General features: G+C 51.6%; 1 protein-coding gene across 1 annotated transcript in view; it reads left to right on the top strand.

Moving 5' to 3' along the window:
• Nucleotides 1-2,579: 2,579 nt before the first annotated feature.
• COL26A1 (collagen type XXVI alpha 1 chain) overlaps nucleotides 2,580-22,293 on the top strand; it is a 170,942-nt gene continuing 151,228 nt past the window's right edge. Inside the window, exon 1 of the mRNA XM_037139114.2 lies at nucleotides 2,580-2,912. Coding sequence (XP_036995009.2) covers nucleotides 2,755-2,912 — 158 coding nt within the window. The 5' untranslated portion in view covers nucleotides 2,580-2,754. The remainder of the gene's footprint in view (nucleotides 2,913-22,293) is intronic.

The raw sequence follows: 22,293 nt of genomic DNA, 5'->3' as shown, positions 1-22,293 counted from the left end.
AATCTCTGAGCACTTCCAGGTATGAACCAACTGGCTGTCCCAACCCTGGGGCTTTGAGGAAGGTGTGTCCTTTAATTCTATCCCTCACCAAAACCTTGCAAATATTCAATAATAATAATTAAGCTTAGTGATCATCACGATGTGTCAGGTGCACCATTCCAAGTACTTGATGTGAATAATTCACTGGACTTTTTAAAAAGCAAAGCCATATGTTAGGTGCTGTTGTTATTAGTATTATTACAGATGAGGATGCTCAGAGGGGTTAAATGACTTGTCCACGGTCACACGGCTGGTACTTAGCACTGGACTCTACTAACTGGAGCTCTGGGTGGTGGTGCGGAGTTTACCGTGTGGTGCCACAGAACCTTTCTCTACTCTTCTGGGCCCCTGTGGCCTTGCTGAGGGTGCTGCAGCTGCGAATCTTGCCTGCAAGAGTGACCGTTCAGCAAGGTTCGGTATATGCACCATTGCCTTTCCCTCCATCGTGGACGGTGAAGGGAAAGGAGCATTACAGAAGGTCAGAGCTGGAAAGATCTTCGAGGACCAGCCAGCCCATTCTTCATTGTTTACTCTGGGTCGCTCAGTAAGTTAGTGGGGGAGTCAGGAGCTGACCTGGGTCTTCTTGGTCTGGGTAATGTGGGTAATAATACTTCTCTTGATTTGAAGCATCTTTGTCTTTTAACCCTCACCATCTAAATGGAACTGCCTCCTGTTTGCAGACTATTTGTCTGTACTGCCTACTGCCTTTTGAAGAGAAAAAGGCCATTTTAATGCCTTCCTAAAGAATAGTGTAAGCATGTTGTTATAGGGTGAGAATGATGTTATTTGCTTCTCTAAGAGCCTTCACTGCACCTGGCCCAATGGTGGACACACAGACATTTCTTGGTACATGTTCACGGGGCCAGAATGAACTTAGTGCCCTGGTGTGAAGAGGAGGACCAAACTTGGACAACTGCTTCAGTCCTGAAGTTTCTGGGGTGTATTCATTCTTTTTCCTGGAGCTTTCTGTTCTCAGAGAATCCTGCAACGTGCGGAGTAGTGTTCTCCCTTCCTCTCCTTGGTCCCTCTAGCTTGGGTGCAGCCCCAGGCACTGGAAAAATGGATTTAAAATAAAAAACAAACGTCTTGTTCCCTTACTGTAATGTCTGCAGCATGAAGCCAATTCACAGCAACATGGAATTTTCTGGTCTTTAAGATCCCATTATGCAAGTAAAGGAGGGGAAGGAGGAAGACAGAATGCTTACAAATTCCTGGGTCGGGGGGATGACCTCACCACTTATTCTGTGTTGGCCAGCTGCCCAAGGAGCACAGTGCAGATTCTTTTTGGGGGAGGCACTGAAAGTCCCTTGATAACCAAAATTCTCCAAATCTTTTAGGCCTTGCCAGAGGGATGAGTGAGAGAAAGGAAATGGTCCTAAGTCCCAGCTATGTTCCCATTAGGGGCTGTCCACTCTGAGCTGGGCTCTACCCATTCTGATTCCTTGATGGAGACTCTGCACTTGGGAAGTGTGGATGTTGCATTTAAAAGACCCAGGCAGGATTCAGGGGAGCTGAGTTGGTAAGGACGGGCAGCCGGGGAGAGGTGCAGTGGGTTGGGTGTGGTATCCTGGGACGTGTGCTCCAGGGGTGGGTACCTACAGGGCATGAGCACATGGGGTACATACTGGAGTATGAAAACAAGAGGACAAAAGCCAGCAAACCGTTGCAGGCCATTAGGCGCTTCCATGTTTGATGCCTTCTCTCCAGTCCTACAGGCATTTTACAGACGGTTCCACTGTTAGCAGGGGCAGAGCCCGCCTCAGGGCCTCTACCAGCCCCCAGGATGCTTTTGGCAGAATTAGAAAAAGACTCCCAACTTGGGGAAGGAGGCACAGGATGGGCTCGGGTCACGTCTGTCTCGGGCAGGGTGAAGAGCCGTGGGGATCGTGCAGCCCAGAGAAGACCAGCTTGTGGTGGAGGGCCCACGTGTGGACTGGAACTCAAGCCTCTTCATCTGTAAAAGGCGAGAATGTATTATACCTTCCCCAGCATCTTGCCAGATTGGATGCCTCACGCATCTGAGATTCTAGGGACCAATTCTCCTCCAAACGGAGAGCTCTCTCATTCCCAGTCACTTCGCACCTGAAGAGATAGCTGCGGAGGGAAGGGCTGAAGGAGAAGGCGGGGGAACTGAGTGTGCAATGGTTTGGTCCAAAGAACCCTGGAAAGGAGCATGTATTTTTCTGGTTTAATGTTTTTGAGCCTCAGTTTCCACCTCTGAAAAATGGAGAGAGCCTACTAGAGCAATGTTGTGGGGATTTAAACAACTTTACCAGGTGAAGTTTCCCGGCAAGGAGTGGGTGCTCCACAAGCATTTGCGGACTCGGAGCGGGTTTGGTTGGGAAGGTTGTAGAGTGTGTGCGCGGGGACCCTGGCGCAAGGTCTGGTTTTCAGGGCTTTTCGGCCTCTGGGACTCCCGGCGGGGTTCGAGCCCCGGTTCCGCGGCCGCTGCCGCCTCCTGGGCCCCGGGCCGCCGAGGGTTAATGAGAAAGCCCCACGCCCCCTTTGACGGCGTAGAGCCCACCTCGCTGAATTTTAAAAGGCGGCCCCGGAGAGGCGTGGGCGCCCCCCAGACACTCTCAGCTCGGACCCGGGCTCCGCTCGCCGGCTCCCTCGCTCTTCTCCGGCGGGGGCTGCGCGTTCGGTCCGGTCGCCGGTGCGCTCGCCGCCGTCCTCCCGCCTGGGGCTGCGGGTCCCCGCCGGCGGCCGCGCAAGATGAAGCTGGCTCTCCTCCTGCCCTGGGCGTGCTGCTGCCTCTGCGGGTCGGCGCTGGGCACCGGCTTCCTCTACCCCTTCCCGGCCGCAGCCCTGCAGCAGCACGGCTACCCCGAGCCCGGCGCCGGCTCTCCGGGCAGCGGCTACGGGGGGCGCCGGTGAGTAACGAAGCCACGGCGGGGCCTGGGGGCGCACGGCGCTCGAGGACCGGGGCCCGGGGACCCGAGTGATCGAGGGCTGAAGACAAGGACGGTGGGGGCGGGGGCGCGGGACGAGGGACGGAAGGTGCGGGGCCGCCCTCTCCCTCTTTTCCTTGCCCTCCCAACCTCCTCCCCTTCGGCGCCCGGCTTCGGGCGGAGGTGGCCGAAACCGGAGGCAAGGCCGGGGGAGGCGGCGTGGGCTGAGCGGCCCGGGCGGCTCCGTCCCGGGACGTGCGGCGACTCACGTGGCGCCGCCGCGCTCACCTGCGCGACCGCGGCTTTGTGTTGGGCAGCAGGTTCCCGGGTTGCCGAGGCCGCTCGTCCAGGTCCCCCGCCTCTTTTGCAGGCTGCCCAGGGGCACCGAAGGGGCAATCCTGTCCGATCTTGGGGGCTAGGTGCGCGCAGGAACCTCGGTTGCGGACAGCGAGCCACCGGGAGACGTGGAACCGGCTCGGATGGGACGGATCCGCCGTGGGTCTCAGTGGGGGCCGGGTCACTGAGCCCGCGGTGCCGGCATCCGCGGCGGCCTCCTCCTCCGCCGGCAGGTGGCGCCCTGGCCACCCCGGCGAAGATTAGGGCCGAGTCTCCTAGCTCCGGGGTCGAGTTCCTCTAGAAAACTCGGAAGCACGCAAGTAAAAGTTTTCAAACCTCATTTGGGCAAATCAATCGAAATTAACTTTCCCCCACTTAGTACTAATTACTATTCACACGGCTGTAGTGGTTCTCTGGAACGCACAACCTGCATTCAAAGCACCCGTTTCTTTTGATCCTAAAACTATTCCAGGGTTAACGTTTGTAGTTACCATCTTTCCTTTAACCAAGGAAACTGAGGCCCAGAGAGAGGCCCTCAGGTCAGTGGCAACCCAGGACTGACTTCCTGTGCCTCCTGACACCATTCTGCTTATTGCTCTGGAGGACAGCAAGAGACAGACCCCAGGTCTTTTCTCCTCCTGGTATTTACCAAACCTGGGAGGGCGACCACGATGAATTCTGGCAATGTCGTGCAGGAAGGAGACAGGGATATTTTGTGCTGGGAAGAACGTACACTAGGTGGCTGAATAAGAAGGCGAGACTCAGAAAAGCTTATAAAAATGCTTCTGGGAAGCCTTGCATGCACTTTTATTTCCCCCATTCTGTTTGGAACTACTCACCCAAAGGTTCGATTCTCCAAACACCCATGGTAGTGTGGCCTCTGCACAGTTCCATGTGAGAATAGTCTGAAAAGTAAGCTTTTCATGTTGCAGAATGATATGTTGAGCATGATCTCATTTATGAAAAAAATTCTGATCTTTGTCTAGGTGTATAAGTGCCTGGGATGGGAAAAAAGTCTGTAAGAAACCATTTTCCATGGTTACCTATATGGAGAGACCTGGGGCTAGGGTGGGGAGAAGGGAGAGAGTAGAAGAGAAGTTTGCTTTTTTTCCCTCTGTCTGCATCTTGTTTGCATAGGAGTGTATATTCATGCATTACTTTTGTAGTTAAATGGTGTGGGAGGAAAAAACCAGTTCCTGCAGCCTGGAATATGCACTCTGAGAAGAGCTGAAGGTTAAGCCCATGAAGAGAGTGAGTGAGTAATCACGTTCAGGGAGGATCTGGATGAATTTGTGGAAAATAGATTCCCAAATAGAATACTAGGAGGTGTTATGGAGTCCTGGGGCAGCTTCCAGATCTGGAGATTGATGCTCCAGAGTGTAACTGAGCCCTTCCACGCAAAGCCCCATTTGGGCATTGCAGGCTTCAGCTGGCCTGGTAGCCCATTTTTTCTCTCATCAGTCACAGGTGGCCCGTGTCCTTGAAATTCAAGAGCCTCAGAAGCAGAGGGTGTGGGGATGGCATTGGAAATGGTGTACTTCCCAGCTTTGGCTTCGTACGTTTGTTTATAGTGGCTTGGTCTCAGCTGACAGGCAAAACAACAGAACTGTTTTTGACAGTCTTCCTTTATTTCACAGTATTGCTCCTGTTGGTACCTGATTTTTGGACATGGCTCTCATCTGTGTGTGTGTATGTGTGTGTGTTTGCCTGTGCCCACCCTCCTGGGCCAGGCGTCCCATCTCACATGTGTCAGGGGCATCTTGCCTTACTCAGGAGTGCTCTGCTCTGATCACCTCCATCATAAGCCTTTTGTTTAAGCCATTTTGGCAAAAAGAAAAGGACCCCAATTCCTCAGAGGGCTGTATCCAGTAGACTCTCTGAGTCATTCAGATGCCAAATAAAAGCCAAAGGGAAACACGACATTCACTGACTGCAGGGCTGTGCTACAGACTGAGCCCCCAGCTACCACCTCCCCACCCTGCCCAGTGCCCCAATTCTTCTAAAGAGCATACATTTGGGACACTCTTTAAAGCATGCAAATCTCACCCGCTTCCCTCACTCCCTCCCACAGATATTTATTAAGGGTCTCATCTGTTGTCTTCTGTTCATCTCTATATCCAGCCTGAAAGCGGCCAGAACAGCAGCAAGTGATTGGGGTTTGGGGTACGCGGGGTAAGACCAGAGATAGGCCTGACCCCATCCGTGGTGCACATCTCCCAGGTGGAGGAGGGAGAAGTTCTACTTTAGATAAAAGATAAATTTTTAGTGTTAATTCTTAGAGAGTACTCCCCTCAGGGGAGTCAGGAGAGCTGTGGGACCAGCTGCTGGACTTCAGCAGAGGTGGGAGTGAGTGTGCCTGGAGAGCCGGTTCGTGGGCCAGGGGACAAAGGACAGGGCGGCTTTCTCCCCTGAAGAATGGCACTCATTCCATAAACCACTTACTCCTGTACAGGGCCTGGGGCCCAAGGACAAAGGGAAGTCACCTACTGTCAGGCTAAATATCTAATGATGATTAACTAAGTAGGTTAAGTAGGATCTGTTGCCAGCCTTGATGAACATGCCTTCACAACAACTTGGAAAACCAGGTTCATATGAGGAGTTCTTAGATGCCTTAGAATTCTGCTCTGGGAGATGTTGAGGGAGATGGCTGGCCCTGGCTCATCTTTTACCCTGGATCTCTCTCACACTGCGAGGGTTATGCACAGGCTTACAGACCCTTCGACCTGCATGTCCAAGTTCAGTTTACACCCCTTAGCCTCAGAAGGATGGCTTGGGAGACATGGCCTTGAATTTGGACTTGGGGACGTTTGGGTGGGGAACCTGAACCCCCAGAGCTAGGTCTAGAAAGAGGCAGGAGATTGGATAGGTACTTCCTCTTGGCCCCACAGACTCGTCATTTCATGGGAGGGACACAGTGAGAGGAGGAACGAGCAGGGTCCTCTCAATGCAAGACCCAAAGGGGGCCTCTCTGTGGCTCTGAGGGCTGCTGCTGCCCTCACTGCAGTGGGGTGGGGGCTTCTGGCCCTGCTCCTAATTAATAATGTGAACTTGCATGTATTCCTTGATCTCCCTGGGTCCATTTCCTGATGGGTCCTCCATGGAAACCTGGGTTTGGGTGTGAGGCTTTCTGGGAGCGCAAGGCGTGGAGAGCAGAATTGGGTGCATAGCTGCTGGGTTTGCAGAATGCAGATCTGCCCAATGAACGGACCTTTCTCAGCTGCCATAGAGGCCTTTCCCCTGGTTAAAACCCTTTGGTGGTCTGCCATCTCCTGCATCAGCTTGGCAGACTGGTTTTAACTCTTAGGTCAACTCTCACAGATTGATAGGAGCTGCCCAGGTCAGTGTGTTAAGAAGGATTCTGAGGCAGACTCTGGGCTCAGTGCGAAAGACGGCCAGGTCAATCAAATGATGTCACCATGGGTGTGGGACAGGAAAGTGCAGGCAGGTGGGATGTATTTGCAGCTCTGGCCTCCACGATAAAATCCACCCTCCCCAGGATAAAGGCTGTCTTTCAGAAGCCCATCCTCTGTCTCTGTACGCTGCACCAGCTACACTGCATTAAATATTTTTCTCATGCCTCTGTTTCTTTGCATATGTTTCATTTTCTTGGAATGCCTTTCCCCGATGAGCCAGATGCCCCCCGTGGGCATCTACAACACTGCTTACCTTTGTCTGGAGGTTTCTGAAGCTTAGTGACCTTAATGTGTGGGCTGGGTGGTCAGCTGTGGTGTCATCCTATGCACTACAGGGTGTTCAGCAGCAGCCCTGGCCTCTGCCCACTAAATGCCAGGAGCTCACCCCGCCTCCCCAAACTGTGACAACCAAAACTGTGTCCAGACACTGCCTGATGTCCCCTAAGATGCAAAATCAGAGGGAACCATTGCTCCCTCTGAAGCTGAACCTTTTGATTTGGGGACATTTAAATATATATTGCATTTAATTTTTTTCAGTGGATATTTTCAAGTCTGTACACAAGTAGAGAGTAAAATGAACCCTCAAGAGCCCTCACTGGGATTTGCCAACCACTATTTTTGTCTCCCGTATTTCCCCCCACCCCCAAATACTCCTTCTGTGTGTGTGCAGTGTTTTAAAGCAAATCCCAGACTCTGTGTTCACTTCACCAGTAATAGTCACGTACACCTGAGCTCTTGCTACTGTTACTTTTTGTTTCTTATTGTTGACCTAAAATCCAATTTACACTCATCCTTCTTCAATTGTCAAAAAAAAATTCATTGCTGTTAGTGGGTTCAAATCTGGATCTAAGTAGAGTCCCTTTGTTGTTGCGCCTCTTTAGTCTCCTTTCACGCAGGAGCGTCTGCTCTCCTGAAAAGGAGCGCTGCCCCCCAGGACGCCGACGTGCTGACGGAGGCCAGCTGTCCTGAAGAAACGTCCGTGTTCTAGGTTTGGCTTGTTTCAAAGTGGTGCATGTAATCTGATATTCTGCTCCTTGTATCTCTTCTACATTGAAGATTAGATGTAAAGGTTTGATTAGATTGTCACTTTTGGGGGGAGCAAGAATGCTTCATAATAAGTCCAATTTGTATCATATATAATCATATCATATCATATATCATATCATATCATATCATATCATATCATATCATATCATATCATATCCTACTGTGTCATGAAATGAATGTCATGCTTCCTCAAAATTCGTATATTGAAGCCTTACCCCCAGTGAGATGGCATTTGGAGGTGGGGCCTTTGGGGGGTGACTGGGCTTAGATGAAGCCAGGAGGGTGGGGCCTCGTGATGGGATTAGTGTCTTAATATGAAGAGGAAGAGAGACCAAAGGCCTCCACCCTTTTCACTCTGCCTTGCTGGTGGGGCTCAGTGGGTTGAGCCCTGGCCTGTGAAGCCAGGTTCGATTCCCAGTCACAGCACATGCCTGGGTTTCAGGCCAGGTGCCTTGTGGGGAACATGGGAGAGCAGCCATGCATTGATATTTCTGTCCTTCTCTTTCTCCCTCCCTTCCCTCTAAAAAAAATACAATCTTTTAAAAAAAGTGGAAGAAGAAAATCTAAACCTTAAAAAAAAAAGGCAGCATCTCAGGAATCCCACAATGCTTGGGCACTGCTCCTGCTTGTGACGTGTGGATGGCTTTTGTCTTCAACATCATTCCCTAAGGGCTGCAGAACAGTTCTAGTCTGATCCTGACATTTCGTTTTCAATTTGTTACTGGAATGCTGTACATGTAACTGTACCGTTATCCTCTATTCCTGGGCAGCCGCGTTCGGACTGCCTCTTCTTGCAGATCTGAGCATGCGCATATCCGTCTCCTCCTTCTCTTATGCGGAGGTGGCGCACTGGCTGCACTGTCCTGTGCTTGGAGATTTTTGCTTTACTCTGTGCTACGGCGACTGCTCTACATCAGGGCATACATACCTTCTGCATTTATGTTTATCTCAATTTAAAAAATTGTGGTTAAAATATGTGTGCCAAAATTTTCCACCTCAATCATCTTCGGTGCACAGGCGCTGGTGCTAAACACACTCCCAACAACACACAACCTTCAGCTCCTCGCATGTGCAGACCCGCTCCGGGCTCCTGCCCTTGTTCTGCCAGCTCTGCGTTCTCTGGGACGTGAGTGCCTGCAGTCTCTATGGCTTGCCCCACACGGAGAGACACTGGAGTGTTCTAACCTTTGGTCACATATAATGCCATGTTACATGTTGTTGTGCATTATTCATTTCATATTTTTGCAAACAAATCTTTAGTATACATTTTTTAAAAGTAGGTTTTCTGCGTGGGAGGGTAAGTGCCTATGTAATTCTATTAGTATCCAGCCACCCAGTTCTGTCATTTTACATTAGCATTAGCAGTGTTTCCTAGAAGGTACATTTTGAAGCCGTTTCACGGTGCTGGGTCAAAGTGGCCTTGTGGGGGTGGGCGCAAACTTCTCTGGCTTATATCACCTGTAAGCCTGGGCCACTCCTAACATTTGTGGGGCCCGGGACTAGGGTACAGATGAAGGCCCACGTACCGTACGTCTAAATATTTAAAAGTTATAAATCAAGCTTACAAACAGTTAAAATTTATTCTGTCATTGACCTTGATGAATGCACCCTCCTAATGACCCCCCCAGGGCCAGGTTCACGTTTAGAACTCCTGGCTTCCTTGAATTTTGTGCTGGCCTCAGTGGCTCAGGGCTAGTCACCCTTCCCTTTCCTTCTTGTCCTGCCTGGCCCCTGGTGTGCACACACTGTGGACGCTCTAGCCCCAGTCCTGGCTCCTCCCCTCGCCTTAGCAGTGGCCCCTTGGCCATACCTTCGGCTCAGCTCTTTGGGAAGGGAATCCCGGGCCCCTGGACACCTACGTGCATTCTGCACCAGTGGAGGGAGGATTTGTGTGCTCCACGTCCTTGCCACTTGGGTGACCTTTTCCCAAATGTCCCCAGTCATAAAGGCTGCATCACAGTGACCGAGTGAAGTTGTCTGCATCCAGATGTTCTCTTCTCATGTCTTTGCTACCTCAGCTGCTCCTCATGCCCCAGCAGATGAAGTGCCAAGGGGGACATCACTCACCTGCCTGTTTGGGGCCCAGTCCAGGACTTGGGAATAGAGTTGGGCTTCATCGTTGTGTTGAGCAAAGCAAATCACATCCACCAAAGACCCAACGAGGCCATGAATGTGGAGCGGACGTGGGTCCTAGCACAGGTCACTTTGCAGTTGCTGTGGCTGGTCCTGGCCCCGGCCCTGGTCCCGGCCCTGGTCCTGCACATACAGACCCCTTTCAGAAAAGACAGGGTGCACCAGAGCGGAAGCCTCCAGGCTGTCCATGGGAGCTTTTTTCCTCTTCTTTTCATAACACAGCTGTCTTCTGGCTTGATCAGGTTTTTTACCCATTTTCAGATGATTCTAAGGAGTGTTGGCATAAAATTTGGAACTTGCAACTGCTTTTTGATTTCCATTTAGAAACTCACTGGCAGGCCAGTTTTGGAAAAGGCTCGACCCCTGACGGGATGTCCGTGTCCTCTTCTCCCTCCCCCGGCTCCTCCGCCTTTGCCCCACTGCCTTCCTCCTCCTTCCGGGTCCCCCCAGGCAGGACCCCATTTGGCGAGCAAGGGGACCAGGGCCTAACATTAAACAGGGTCCCACACTTGGGATTTAATGCCTTGTGCTCACTGTTTTGAAATTTTCAGTCTTATCTTTCAATGTGTGCTCTGTGAGCAAGGTCTGAGGGGACAACGAAGCAACTCGGGGACTTGATCCTCAGCCTGAGCCATGTCCCACTTCTTGCCTCTTGTCACCGCTTCCTACCCCTTCGTTGGGGAGGGTTCTCAGCTGTTTGCTCCCCGCTCCCTGGCACCCCAGGTCCACTAGGCCTCCCCCTCTCCACTGCTGCCCTATGACTGCTGCCTCCTCTGCCTCTGGCCAGCCCCTGGGTGTGGCTTGAGGGAGGGTTGGTTTGGGTGCACGCACCCCGTGACATCCTGGAGTGGGGCATGGTGGCTGCAGTCTCTGCCCTGGTCCAGCAGTGCCACCGAGTGTTCAGTGGGGTGACCTGGCAAAGGAGATCCTCTTGTCACGCTGGCTTCTAGTGTGTCATGAGGCACAGATGGCCGTAGTCTTGAGGGTTTCCTGTCTGCTGTAGGTGCCCTGAGTAGGGCACCGAGCTTCTGCACCGTGGCTGGTGGGAAGGGCTGCACACAAGCCACAAGCACACTCACACACCCTGGAGTTGCAGGGAGGCGTGTGAGTGCCCCCCCCAGTATCCCTGCACCTGGGGGATGCATGTGAAACGGACCGCAAATAACAGGTCAGGAGAGAGAGGCTGAAGAAGCAAGGGGGGAAGCCCTGTAGTTCGGTATTTTCATGACACGCTTTCCCCAGCTTTTTAATGAGAGGTCCTGCATTTTTGTTTGGCGCTGTGCTCCGCAAATTAGTTAGCCGTCTCATTCCCATGTTTTGGGAGCAGCTTCCCCTAAACAGCAGAGCACTGATGGTCTCGTCGGGATAAACTGGGGAGATAAGAAAATTGGATATCCAGACCTATCCTTGACTCAGGAAGTCTAGGGCCTGGAGATGTGTTTTAATGGCTTTCCAGGTGCATTTTTGTGGTGCAGCCAGGTTTGGAAAGCAGTGCACGGAGAATGAAGTTTTTTGAGAGTCTTTCATCATGACCCATAAGAAGAAATACCTTTTATATGGGGGCTGAGGACGCCTGCCCGCGCAGGCGTACATGCACATCTGAAACAAGTTTCACAAAATAATGCTTACTGTTACCATATGTGATTCTCTTTTTTTTATTGTATTCTATCTAGTTCATAAAGTAGTGCTTGCCAAGACTCAGCAAATTGATTCCACAGACCCTGTAGGTTAAGACCTGCAGCGGGAGACCCCACTCCCTGGGGAAGGCAGGGGTCTCTTCGCCTCCCGCGCCTTCCAGTTTCCTCGCCTGGCCCTGCAGACCCTGGCTCTGGGGTCTTTTTCTTGTTTCAGTGGAGCCGAGGTGCTCGGTGTGCCACTCCCTGGCCCCCAAACGCCTCCCATACCCGGGCTCTGCCCTCTGCCCTGCGGACTACCTGCTCTGTTCCCTCTCCGTGAGCAGCCAGCCCCCTGTGCTTCTTGTATGGTGACCGATTGTTGTGTGAGTGCCCAGAACCCACGTCCCTTGTCCCTTCCACTCCCCGTGGGTGGAATCACTTCCACCTGTTTCCGCCCTAGCATAGTCCTGACCAGCGCACCTGGGACATGAGTGCACGAGCCTTCACCGCCCACCACCCATCCCTGCCTCTTGGGTGTGGGAGCTTATCCAGGCCAGGCAGTTAACTACCCAACCTTCCCTGGCCCCAGTAGCGGCAGGCTGGAGCTGGGGGCTCAAACGGGGGGCAGCGGCCTTGCCCCGAGACCTGTGCAGGTACCCTGCCTGACGCCTTAACTTTCAAGAAGTTACTCTTGAGCACCTACTGTGTACTTGGCACTGAGGGTAGTGAGATGATTGATAATTCAGACCCAGCCTCAGCCCTTGATAAGCTCAGAGACTACTGGGGCAGGCAGACCCGGGAACGAGTGTGGAATTTGCTGTGACACAAATGCTTGTGAAGTGGGGGGGGGGCAGGAAAGGGGCATGTATGTAAGCAAATACCTGGTCCAGGAGAGTTAGGGTATATGGGAGTTTGGGTCTTTGTATCTCAGTTTTCTCCTTTGTAAAATGGGGATAATCATGGTATTTACTTCCTAAATTGTTCTACAACTCAGTGAGTTAATAAAGTGCTTAGGAAAACACGTCATCAACACCATTAGGGCTAGTGATGTGTACTGTGCCAACGCACCTTGCAGAGGTGGGGAGGACAGCAGATTTCACGACACGAGAGGTCGTGGATGGTGGTCCAGACTCCACACTTTGGGAAACACTGGCCTTGCAGATTGGTCTGTACACTGAGGACTCCCCAGAGGACTCATGTTTTCAGTGGATTCTGTAGGGTGTCCCCAGCAGCGGCTGGGGAGTGCATTTTGGGTGTCAGAACAGTCGAGTAAGGGCTGGGAGGTGTGGCGGTGCCTGACCCGTAGTGAGTGCAGTTGAGTGAGGGAGGACTAGAGCGTGGGCTGCAGGCTCATCGGGGTAGGGGGTGCAGGCTGGCCTTTAGAACCTGCATGCAAAGCCCCTTTTCTGCCACCCTAAGGATCCTGGACTTTATGTTGGGTCGGGATCATAGCGGGACTGGTGCCCGCTTTGCTGGTGGGGAAGATGGGGCAAAGGAAGAAGAACCAGAGGAGGGAGGCGAGCTCACGGCGTCAGGAGACCTGAAGTTCGGCAGAGGCAGGTGCTCTGTGGGGCGCAGCGGCAGGGAGAGGAGTGCTCAGTCTGGCAGCTGGCACACCTGGCCACTGTGGACTGGGACAGGCAGGGGCAGGTTGCGGCCTGGGGCTTCTGGCCCTTCCCAGTGCTCCAGGGATGCTGGGGGCCAGACGCTTTGCAAAGATTCTGCTGTGTTTCTCAGCTTTGAAAAGATAGCACAGCACAACATTCACGCACTGCAGTCTGTTTTTGTAAAATACTTGTGTTTTTCCTCCACGGGTTTTGTAGCCTAATTTTAGTATCTAACACCCAGCTTGCACATATCAGGTATTCTGCGACTGCTTGATGAATGAATGACCAAATAAATTCCTTGATATGTCTCCTTGGAGAAACCAAGGCTGTGGCCGCTGCCCCGGGCAGGTCTGTTGCTCTGAGGGGTCTGGGAGAGACGCCCTTGTCTGTGCTTCGTCCGCACCAGGCCAGCTCTGGAAGCCACGTTAGAGGAACCAGGGATGCCGCCTACTTCAGAGGTTCCTGCTTTTTCCTTTGATGCAGGAGTGGGTGGGAAAGGGGGAATTTTCCTGAAAATCACACTGAATGGCCCTTTTCTAATGCCCCACGGTTTTTCGAATCTCCTCTCCCTTCATCTCTCTGCCCTCTCCCCCAGCCCGGCCTGTCTGTTATTTTAAAATCCATTCCCAGAGAAACAGTCCCTATGGCAATGAGAGCACCGCTCCAGGCTTCTCTTGGCTTGCACTGGCCCGACACTTCATTGCCGCGTCGAGAGTGTGTGAGCTGGACCCCAACCAACTCTGCCTGGAGCTGGGGAATAGAGTAACAATAACTAACTGTTAGAGGATTTTCGGGAATCCTGCGGTGAATCCTATGGAAGTAGACACATGGCACACTGTTCTCCTCTCTGAGGAGTCAGGGGTCCCAGCCTTTCTTACCGGGGCTTCCTTTTCTTGTCTCCCAGAAACCAGGGTCTAGATATTTCTCTTTGGTGGCCTGTGTGAGACCACCTTGAAAGGAGCTGGATGCAGTCCAGGTTAATTCTGTAACACTCGGAGAGAGAAGTGTGGGTTCCCACCACCCGCGCCTTGATGTCTGCCCCACCCCCAGAGGCCTCCACAGTGATCTGCAAAAGGTCAGAGCTGGCCAGGCTGCCTGCTGACCCTCGCCAGCTCCCCCTTGCCCGGAGAATATCCGGAGCTTGTTCCGGCAGGTGTTAATGGGAATCATGAGAAAGAATGTTGCTAGCCAAATTCAGGAGTTTCCTTAATGAAGAGGGAGGGTGTGAAGAGCAGGCTCTGGAGCCAGGCTTCCTGGGTCTGAATCCTTGCTCTGGGTGGCCCGGTTGAGTCACCTGACCTCTGCACCTCAGCGTCCCCATCTGTAAAATGGCAGTGATCATAGCATTTACTTTATCAGGTTGTTCTGGGGCTTAAATGAATGAACATTAAGGAAATGCTTAGACCAATATCTAGTAAACACTATGCAGTCTCATAAAATGATACCGGCTTTCCCAGAACCGGCAGTGTGCTGGCAGGCCTTGCCTACTTGGGAAATGGGGCGGGGGCGTCGGTCTCACAGGCACCTGAGGCCACCAGGTCCTTTTCCAGGGAGCGTTTCATTAAGGTGGTGTTCTAGACAATGTGCCCTGGGAAACTGGCCTGGCGGGTCCAGGTTAAATGCCTCAGTAGTCACAGTGCCCTTCGTCCTGTGGGAGCTGGTCCGAAGCTCTCCCCGGGGACATTTTCAACCTCTTCCTGTAGTCGATTACCCTGGTGCTTTGGTGGAGCCAGAGAAATGTAGAACCCCAGGTCCTTTTGGTCTTTCTGAACCCCCTCTTGGGTTTCAAGGTTTTGAATGAGGGGTACACCCGCTGGGGGACAAGCACAGAATTTGACTGGGGAGCAGGTTAGAGGGTTTGGAGGCCCTGAGATGCCCATAGTGAGGTCAGGGGCCAAGGAGTCCTGACGAGCTTTGTGCCCCAGGGGGTATGACCGCCAGGGAACCCCCTAGCACTTCTTCTGACGCGTTTCCTGCAGCTGGCCTGTGGTGACCCGCAGTCAAGCCGGCACTTCCCTGCATTGACTTGGTGCCTCACAAGTAACATGAAACTAATAGGATTGGGCTGAGATTAAATGAGGAAATGGGTTAAACATGCAAACTAATTATTACTCAGCGGTTCCTGCGTACTGGACGAGGGCCCTGCATTACAGCCCCCGGCCCCACTCACCTCTCTGAACAAGGTGGGGCGGGGGCAGCAACAGTGGCCAGAGGATGTCTGTGTGTGTTTAAGTTGTTTGTACCCATAGCTGGCTTCGGTTTGCAGCCCAAACATTTTATGTCTTTGTTTCAAAGTATCTGGTCCCACCCCCGTGTTCTGGAAGGACAGGGTTGCATGGTATCTGCAGAGAGGTGCCCCCCCCCATTCCTGGCACTAGGAAAGCCCAGCAGAGAGTCCTCCTTGCTCAGAGCCCCTGTGAAAGGCTCAGGCTTTGTTCTACCCTGGGGTGTAGCCTCTGGCATCAGGGACTGCGCCTGCCAGCAGACTCTGCCACCTGGCTGGCCCTGGCAGGTGCCAGGACCTGCCTGCCTGACACCCAGCCTCACTTGGGGAGCCTTTGAGAGAAGGTGGCAGTTTCCTTCTGATTTGGCTCCTGCTGCCTGTGCCTGGCCAGTTGCCGCTGGCATCTGGCATTTTTGTCATTCCTGCACCCCTGGAAGGGCTTATCTAGGAAATCAGCACTTCCCTCTTCCTGCCTCTCTGTGATTGACTTGGCCACGCGGCTGATTCTAGGCCGATTCCCTGGCTCTCCGAGGTCTCAGCCTGCCCGGGCACCCACCATCGCTGGGGTGATGACATGCTGGGCCTCTGAAGGGTTTGCCAGGCTCTTCCTCTCTTCGGTCCCACAGCCGATGATAACAATTAGCTGGGTCCCTGAAACTCTTCGTGCAAGAGCTCTGAACGCGTGGACCTCCCTGGAGAGGCGGCTGAGCCGGTGGGAGAAACTCCTACCTCGGGGTCCTGGAGGGAGCTCTGTCCTGGCTCCTCGTCTCTCTGGGTTCCCTGCTCACCACCAAGCCTGCCTTTTCACCTCAAGCCGCTTCCTGCGATCAGTGTTTATTTTCCTCTTGGGCTAACTAACTTCCGCTCAAAGCTCAGAGGTCAGCTTAAATATCACACCTTCAGGGAAACTTGCTGTACTCTCAGGTACGGTCAGTCAGGCTCCATTGTTAAATGTCCCCAGAACTCCCCACAACTGCAAGTCAGTCCTATAATTAATTGATTGATAATTAGTTATCTGCCCCAAGGCCCTCAGGTCTCTGAGGGCAGGGATCTCACCTGTCTTATTTGTTGCAGAGTGCCTGGCTGACCGGAAGTACCTGGGGAAGGACTGACCACTTTGTAAACTGTGTTAGTTTCTTATTGCTGCTGCAGCAGATGACCATAAACTTCATGGCTTCAAACAACACAAATTAACTTTCTTACAGTTCTCCAGGTCAGAAGTCCAGATGGATCCCCCTGGGCTGAAAGGTCTTCAAAGGACTGAACCTTCTGGAGGCTTCAGGGAAGAATCCATTTCCTTGCTTTTTGCGGCTTCTAGAAGCTGAGGGCATTCCTGGACTTGTAGCTCCTTTCTTCTCTTCTGAGGCACCCCCCCCCTTTCCATTTCCTGTCTCCCTGCCTGGCAGCTGCCTGCCCACCCTCGGAGGAGGACACTAGTGATCAGGTTGGGCCAGGGTCATCCCCTCACCTCTAGATCCTTCACCTATTCACAGCTGCCGAGTCCCTTTTCTCAGGTAAGAAAAGCTGTTCACAAGTTCCAGAGATTAGGATGGGTGTGATTATTTAGCCCGCCACATAAACAGAAATGGAAAGGGAAAGCTACATCAGATATTTGAGGCCCTGGAGAGTTAGACTGCTCCTAGATTTCAAACAGTGTTAACACTGAAGTGGCTTTGAGCACCAGAGGCCCGTGAAGACTCTGCCTTGTGTGAAGAGTCATGATAAAGCCGTGGCCTGCCCATCCAGGTTTTTACACAGGCTCTGAAGTAGGGGTTTAACTCGAGCTTTTTCCAACTCTCCCTCTTACTTCTGTTGAATAATCCATTCTTTCCCAATAATTTGAAATGCCACTTTAATCATATACTAAATTTCCCTATGCACATGGTCCTTTTTCTGGTGCCAACACCACACTTAAAAAAATCCTCATCCGAGGACATTGTTTCACTGCTTGGAAGAGAGAGAGAGAAAGAGAAGCAGTGATTGGTTGCTTTCTCTGTGCACCTGGACTAGGGATCAAACTCACAACCTAGAAAAATGCCCTGACTGGGAATCAGACCTGTGACCTTTTAGTTACAGGATGGTGCTCCAACCAACTCAGCCAAACCAGCCTGGGCAAAACTGCACTATTTTAATTACTATACCTTTATCGTATGTTTCATTAGCTGATAGAGCAATTTTTCCTTCACTGTTCATCTTTATCAAAATAAACTTAGCAGCTTTTGTACATTATTTTTCTTTTGGATGAGCTTTAGAATCATCTCTTCTAGTTCTAGCAAGCATACTGTTGGGGTTTTGATCTCGGCTTTGTTGACTTAATGGATGAGTAGAATTCAATGTTTATGATATTGGGTGTTTTTCAGGAACAATGTATATGCTCCATTTATCCTGATCTTGTTAGATTTTCTTAGGCATTTTATAGTTTTCATTGCTATTGTGAGTGAGTTTCTTTTGTCCTTGACATTTGTGAATGTTTGTTTGGCAGACAGGAAAGCTGCTGACTTGGAGCATGTTGACCTTCTCTCCAGCTACCTTCGTGCAGTAAAACAATTATTTTCATGATCGGGTGGATCCTGAGGGTTTTTGTGTGGGCTGAAACATTACACACAATGTTTGGGGCTTTACATTTCTTACAAAGGATGACAGGCACGGGGGTGCTGAGGGGAGAGAAAGGGGGTCTGGAAAGTGCATGGTGGTTTGGTCCTTCATAGTCACCTTCCCTCCTCTCCTCTCTCCCTCCTGACTCAGTCCGAGGAGGGGCAGATGTTGTGGGCCCAGGACGTGGCTAAAGGATGATGGTATCTTTGCCTCACTTCTTGGTTTGTAGATAGGACATTTTTTGGCACCAGAGGACTCGGGATTCACCAGCCTTTGTCTCCCCTACCTCTTCCCAGTTATTCACTAAAGAGCCTAACAATGGGTTGTGGTTCCTAGACTCCTAGTAGGGCTAGTCATTCCGCTATGAGGCTAAATTCTTTCTGCCGCCATCACCCACATGTTCCTTCCTCCTCCTGCCGTCAGCACCAGCTTATTCTTCCTGAAAACAGCGCTGGACTAGACCATGAGCTGTCAGCTTCTGTTTTGTTTTGTTTTTCTTCTTTCTCTCCAGCACCTGTTTTGAGGGGTTCCAAATGCTGAGCTGGGGGTGGGGTGTGTGAGTTTCCTCCCCCCCCCCCCCCGTCAGCTTGTCCTGTGCTCGGGGGCAGAGTGGAAATGAAAACTAAGGGCCATCTGGATTAGCAGAGGCAAACACATGAACCGGTGTCCTTCCACACAGGTGTCCTAGGTAGGTGGTGTCCCCAACCAAATTGCAGGTGGCCCAAAGCCTTCCTAAAAGTGAGAACAGTGTCTCAGGCTAGCATGATGTACTTGTATAGGCTGATGCTGGCTGGATCTCAGTCGGGGTGTCAGCCGTCCCTGAGGGCCTGACCTCGCTGGTTGGCTCTGGTCCTTCTGTGCCTGCTGGGGTGCCAGTAGGGGAATCGTAGGGACAGCCAAGATGAAGTCACAGTTGTGTCCTAGGGAATGCAGAGGGCCAAAATCATGTGTGCATGGAATCTTGGGACACCCCAGCAGGGAAGCTTCTGGGGACGAGAGGTTGTCTTCTTTGGTAATCACTATATCCCTGGCATCTGCCCATGTAGAACCAAAATTAAGTTCAGCTGGGTGGGCATCTGCCAGCTGTGCATAGGTGGGCGGGTAAGTTTATAAAGGCTCGGCCAAGTTGGGTGCGGTGGGTGGGCCTGATAGCACAGCTCTCATACTCAGAACCTTGGAGTCAGGCAAATTTACATCAGCAACTTGGCTCCCCCTCTCGCCGTGGGCAAGTTATTGTTAACATGCGTCTGTTTACACATCTGTAAGGTGGGACTAATCAGAGCGGTTCCTGTGGGAGCATGAGTGAGCCGTTTGAATCGATGCTGTGTGTTGCTCTTGGAGTCCAGGGCGAACAGTGGCCCCTGGAGCTGGTCGTGCTGCGTTCTGCACTGTGTGGCACCTGGCCGAGTGTCTGCCGTGAGCCACGTCCCCCGGTCCTGTCCTGGCTTGCTTTATTCTTGTTCCACGCTCCTTTTCCGCAGCTGGGCTGTGTGCCCCCTGGGGTCAGGAGCCCTGTTCTAGATGGCTTTGTCTGCCACGGCAGATAAGCCAGGGCTGAGCATAGATTGTGTGCTAGAACAGTCCCTTATTGATTCAACCATAACAGGATCGACTGGGACACCGCTGTGTCTACTTTCCAGTTTGAGAAGTCCAAGTCGCTCAGGAGCTCATGAGCCTCGAGTTGCATCCTAACCTGGAATGAACCAGGGAGTGAACAGGGAGCGCGGTGGATCCTAATGCAGGGTGAGGGCCCAGGCAATTGCATGAGCAAGGGGTTTGGCAGGAAAGCCCAGTTTCCTGCCTGGTCATTGGCAGGGAGGTGGTAATGCTGGAAGTCGTCTGCTTGTTGGCCTGGAGCAGCTGCACGTGGGGACAGCTGTCTCAGCTTCGGACATAGGATCTGCCCTGAGATTAATAACAGAGCCCGTGGGGAGTGGAGAGGGGCTTGGGTTACTGCGCCAGGAAATACGCCTGCCCTGCTGACAGTGGGTGGGTAGCCTGCAGGATGGATGGCTCCAGGGCCTGGGGGTGTCTGGGCAATCAGCTCACCTCTGGTGGAGCCAAATCCGCCCCCTTGGGGTGCAAGCCGACCCTCCCAAGGGCTGCTTTCTTTCCGCTAGACCTGAAACCAGCAGGAGCCGATCTCCAAGACTTATGTGAAGAGTTGAGAATGGAAACCAAATGTTGGTGTCAGGTAGAGAGAGCTGGTGGAAGCCCGCGGCCCAGCAGGCCTAAGAGCGGTGCGGGCTCAGGCTCCGGTGGCCGGTCCAGATGTTTGGGTAAAAGGGGCCTGGCACATTTTCTTTAAAAAAAAAAAGTATTTTGTTTTTTAATTATATAGCTCATTTGGGAAATAGGGGAAAGTGAAAAGAGGGAAAACATTTATATTTCATTTCGTAAGTGGTAAGTTTTTTATTCTTTTTATTGTGGTAAAATACACATAATGTAAAATTTACCATCTTAACCATTTTTAAGTGGTTCCGTGGCATTAAGTCCATCCGCATTGTTGGGTCGCCATCACCACCGCCATCTCCAGACTCTTCAGCTTTCAGAACAGAAACTCACACGCATTAGACACCGACGGCCCGGTCCCCTCCCCAGCCCCTGGCAGCCACCGCTCCACTCCTGTCTCTAACTTGGACTGCCCTGGGTGTCTCAGAGAGTGGACTCGACCAGTATTTTCACTTTTGTGACAGGCTTATTTCACTCACCATAATGTCCTAAGTTCACTCCCATTGTAGCACATGTCAGAATGTCCTCAGTTCTTAAGGCTGCGTAACGTTCCCGAGCTGCTGGGACATTAGAGCCGCTGTGGGCACGGACACACAGGTACCTCTTTGGGCCCCTGCTTCCAGTTCTTTGGGTATATGGACATAGAAATGGAGTCGCTGCATCCCGTGGTACTTCTGTTTTTAGTCTTTGATGGGCTGCCGTACTGTCTTTGCCGGTGCTGTGCCATTTTACTTTCCCACGAACAGGGCAAAAGCATTCCGGTTTCTCTGCGTCCTTGCCAACACTTATTTTCTGACTCTTTTTTGGAAAGCAGCCATTGTAATGGGTGTGAAGTGCTATCTCACTGTGGTTTCGATTCGCGTTTCTCTAGTGATTCTTGACATTAAGCATCTTTTCATGTATTTATTGGCCATTTGTATATCATCTTTGGAGAAATGTCTCTTCAAGTTCTTTGCCCATTTTTCATCAGATTTTTTGTTGTTGGAAGTATTCACTATATAGCCTAGATTTTAACCCTTCGTCGGATTTGTGAATATCTTCTCCCATCGTGTCGGGTTGCCATTTCACCCTGTTGCTTGTGTCCTGGGATGCACAAACATTTTTAATTTTGATGCCATCAGTTTACATATTATTTTCTTTTGTTGCCTGTGCGTTTGGTGTCGTGTCTAAGAAATCATTGCCGAATCCAGTATCATGAAGGTTTTTTGTTAAAATTGATTTTTAGGAAGAGAGAGAGAAAGGGAGAGAGAGAGAGAGACATCGGCCAGTTGTTCCACTTACTCACGCACGCATTGGCTGCTTCCTGTCTGTGCCTGGCCCGGTGGGGAGGGGAAGTGGCGGGGGGGAGGCCTGCAGCCTTGGTGCACTGGGGGGATGCTCTAATCAACTGGGCCACCCGGTCAGGGCGGGGAGCTTTTGTCTTATGTTTTCGTCTATGCTTCGCCCTAAGAGTTTTATTGTTTTAGGGCATATATTTAGGTCTGTGATCCATTTGGAGTTAGTTTTTGCATATAATGTAAGACAAGGATTCAGTTTCATTCTTTTGTATCTGGATGTCGAATTTTTTTTCAGCACTATCTGTTGAAAAGACAGTCCTTCCCTGTAATTCCGTTTTTGAGAGTCTTACTTCCTTTCGGTCTTTGCTCTGTGCTTGCTTATCTATGTATTTAACTATCTATCATCTGCCCATTATTTTTCAGAGTTGAGATCACACAGGATATATTGAGGAAAAAGGTCAGTATATTTAGTTTTGAATCCTGCCTTTTTTTAAAAACACATTTTCCCAGAAGCCTCAGTGAAGTGGTCTATATTCATCCTATAGATGATGGCCACAGTTCACGAGGGACTGTGTCAGTTGTTCAATGTGCAGAAATGATTCAGAAGGGGTCGCTGCCCTACAAGTCCAATAGAGGAGAATAAAGGAACAATTATCACAGGAGGCGAGGCAGAGGGGCAGGCTGAGAACGGGGAGTGAGCAGACTCAACGAGGAGGTGGCAGAGAGCCCTGAACGGCTCCGCCTAGGCTTCTGAAAACAAGAGGTGGGCAACAAGAGGATGGAGGTGAGTGCGAGCCATTTAATGGAGGGCCTGCCCTGCCAGGGGGAGAAGTTGTGACTTGTCCTGGGGACCACAGGGAGCCTCTGGAGGCCTGGAAGGAGG

The sequence above is a fragment of the Artibeus jamaicensis genome, unplaced genomic scaffold (assembly GCF_021234435.1).
Source record: "Artibeus jamaicensis isolate MK-2021 breed Jamaican fruit bat unplaced genomic scaffold, CSHL_Jam_final contig_956, whole genome shotgun sequence".
Classification (NCBI taxonomy): Eukaryota; Metazoa; Chordata; class Mammalia; order Chiroptera; family Phyllostomidae; genus Artibeus; species Artibeus jamaicensis.
The sequence above is the reverse complement of the archived record's forward strand: the minus strand, read 5'-3'. Positions and strand labels throughout refer to the sequence as shown.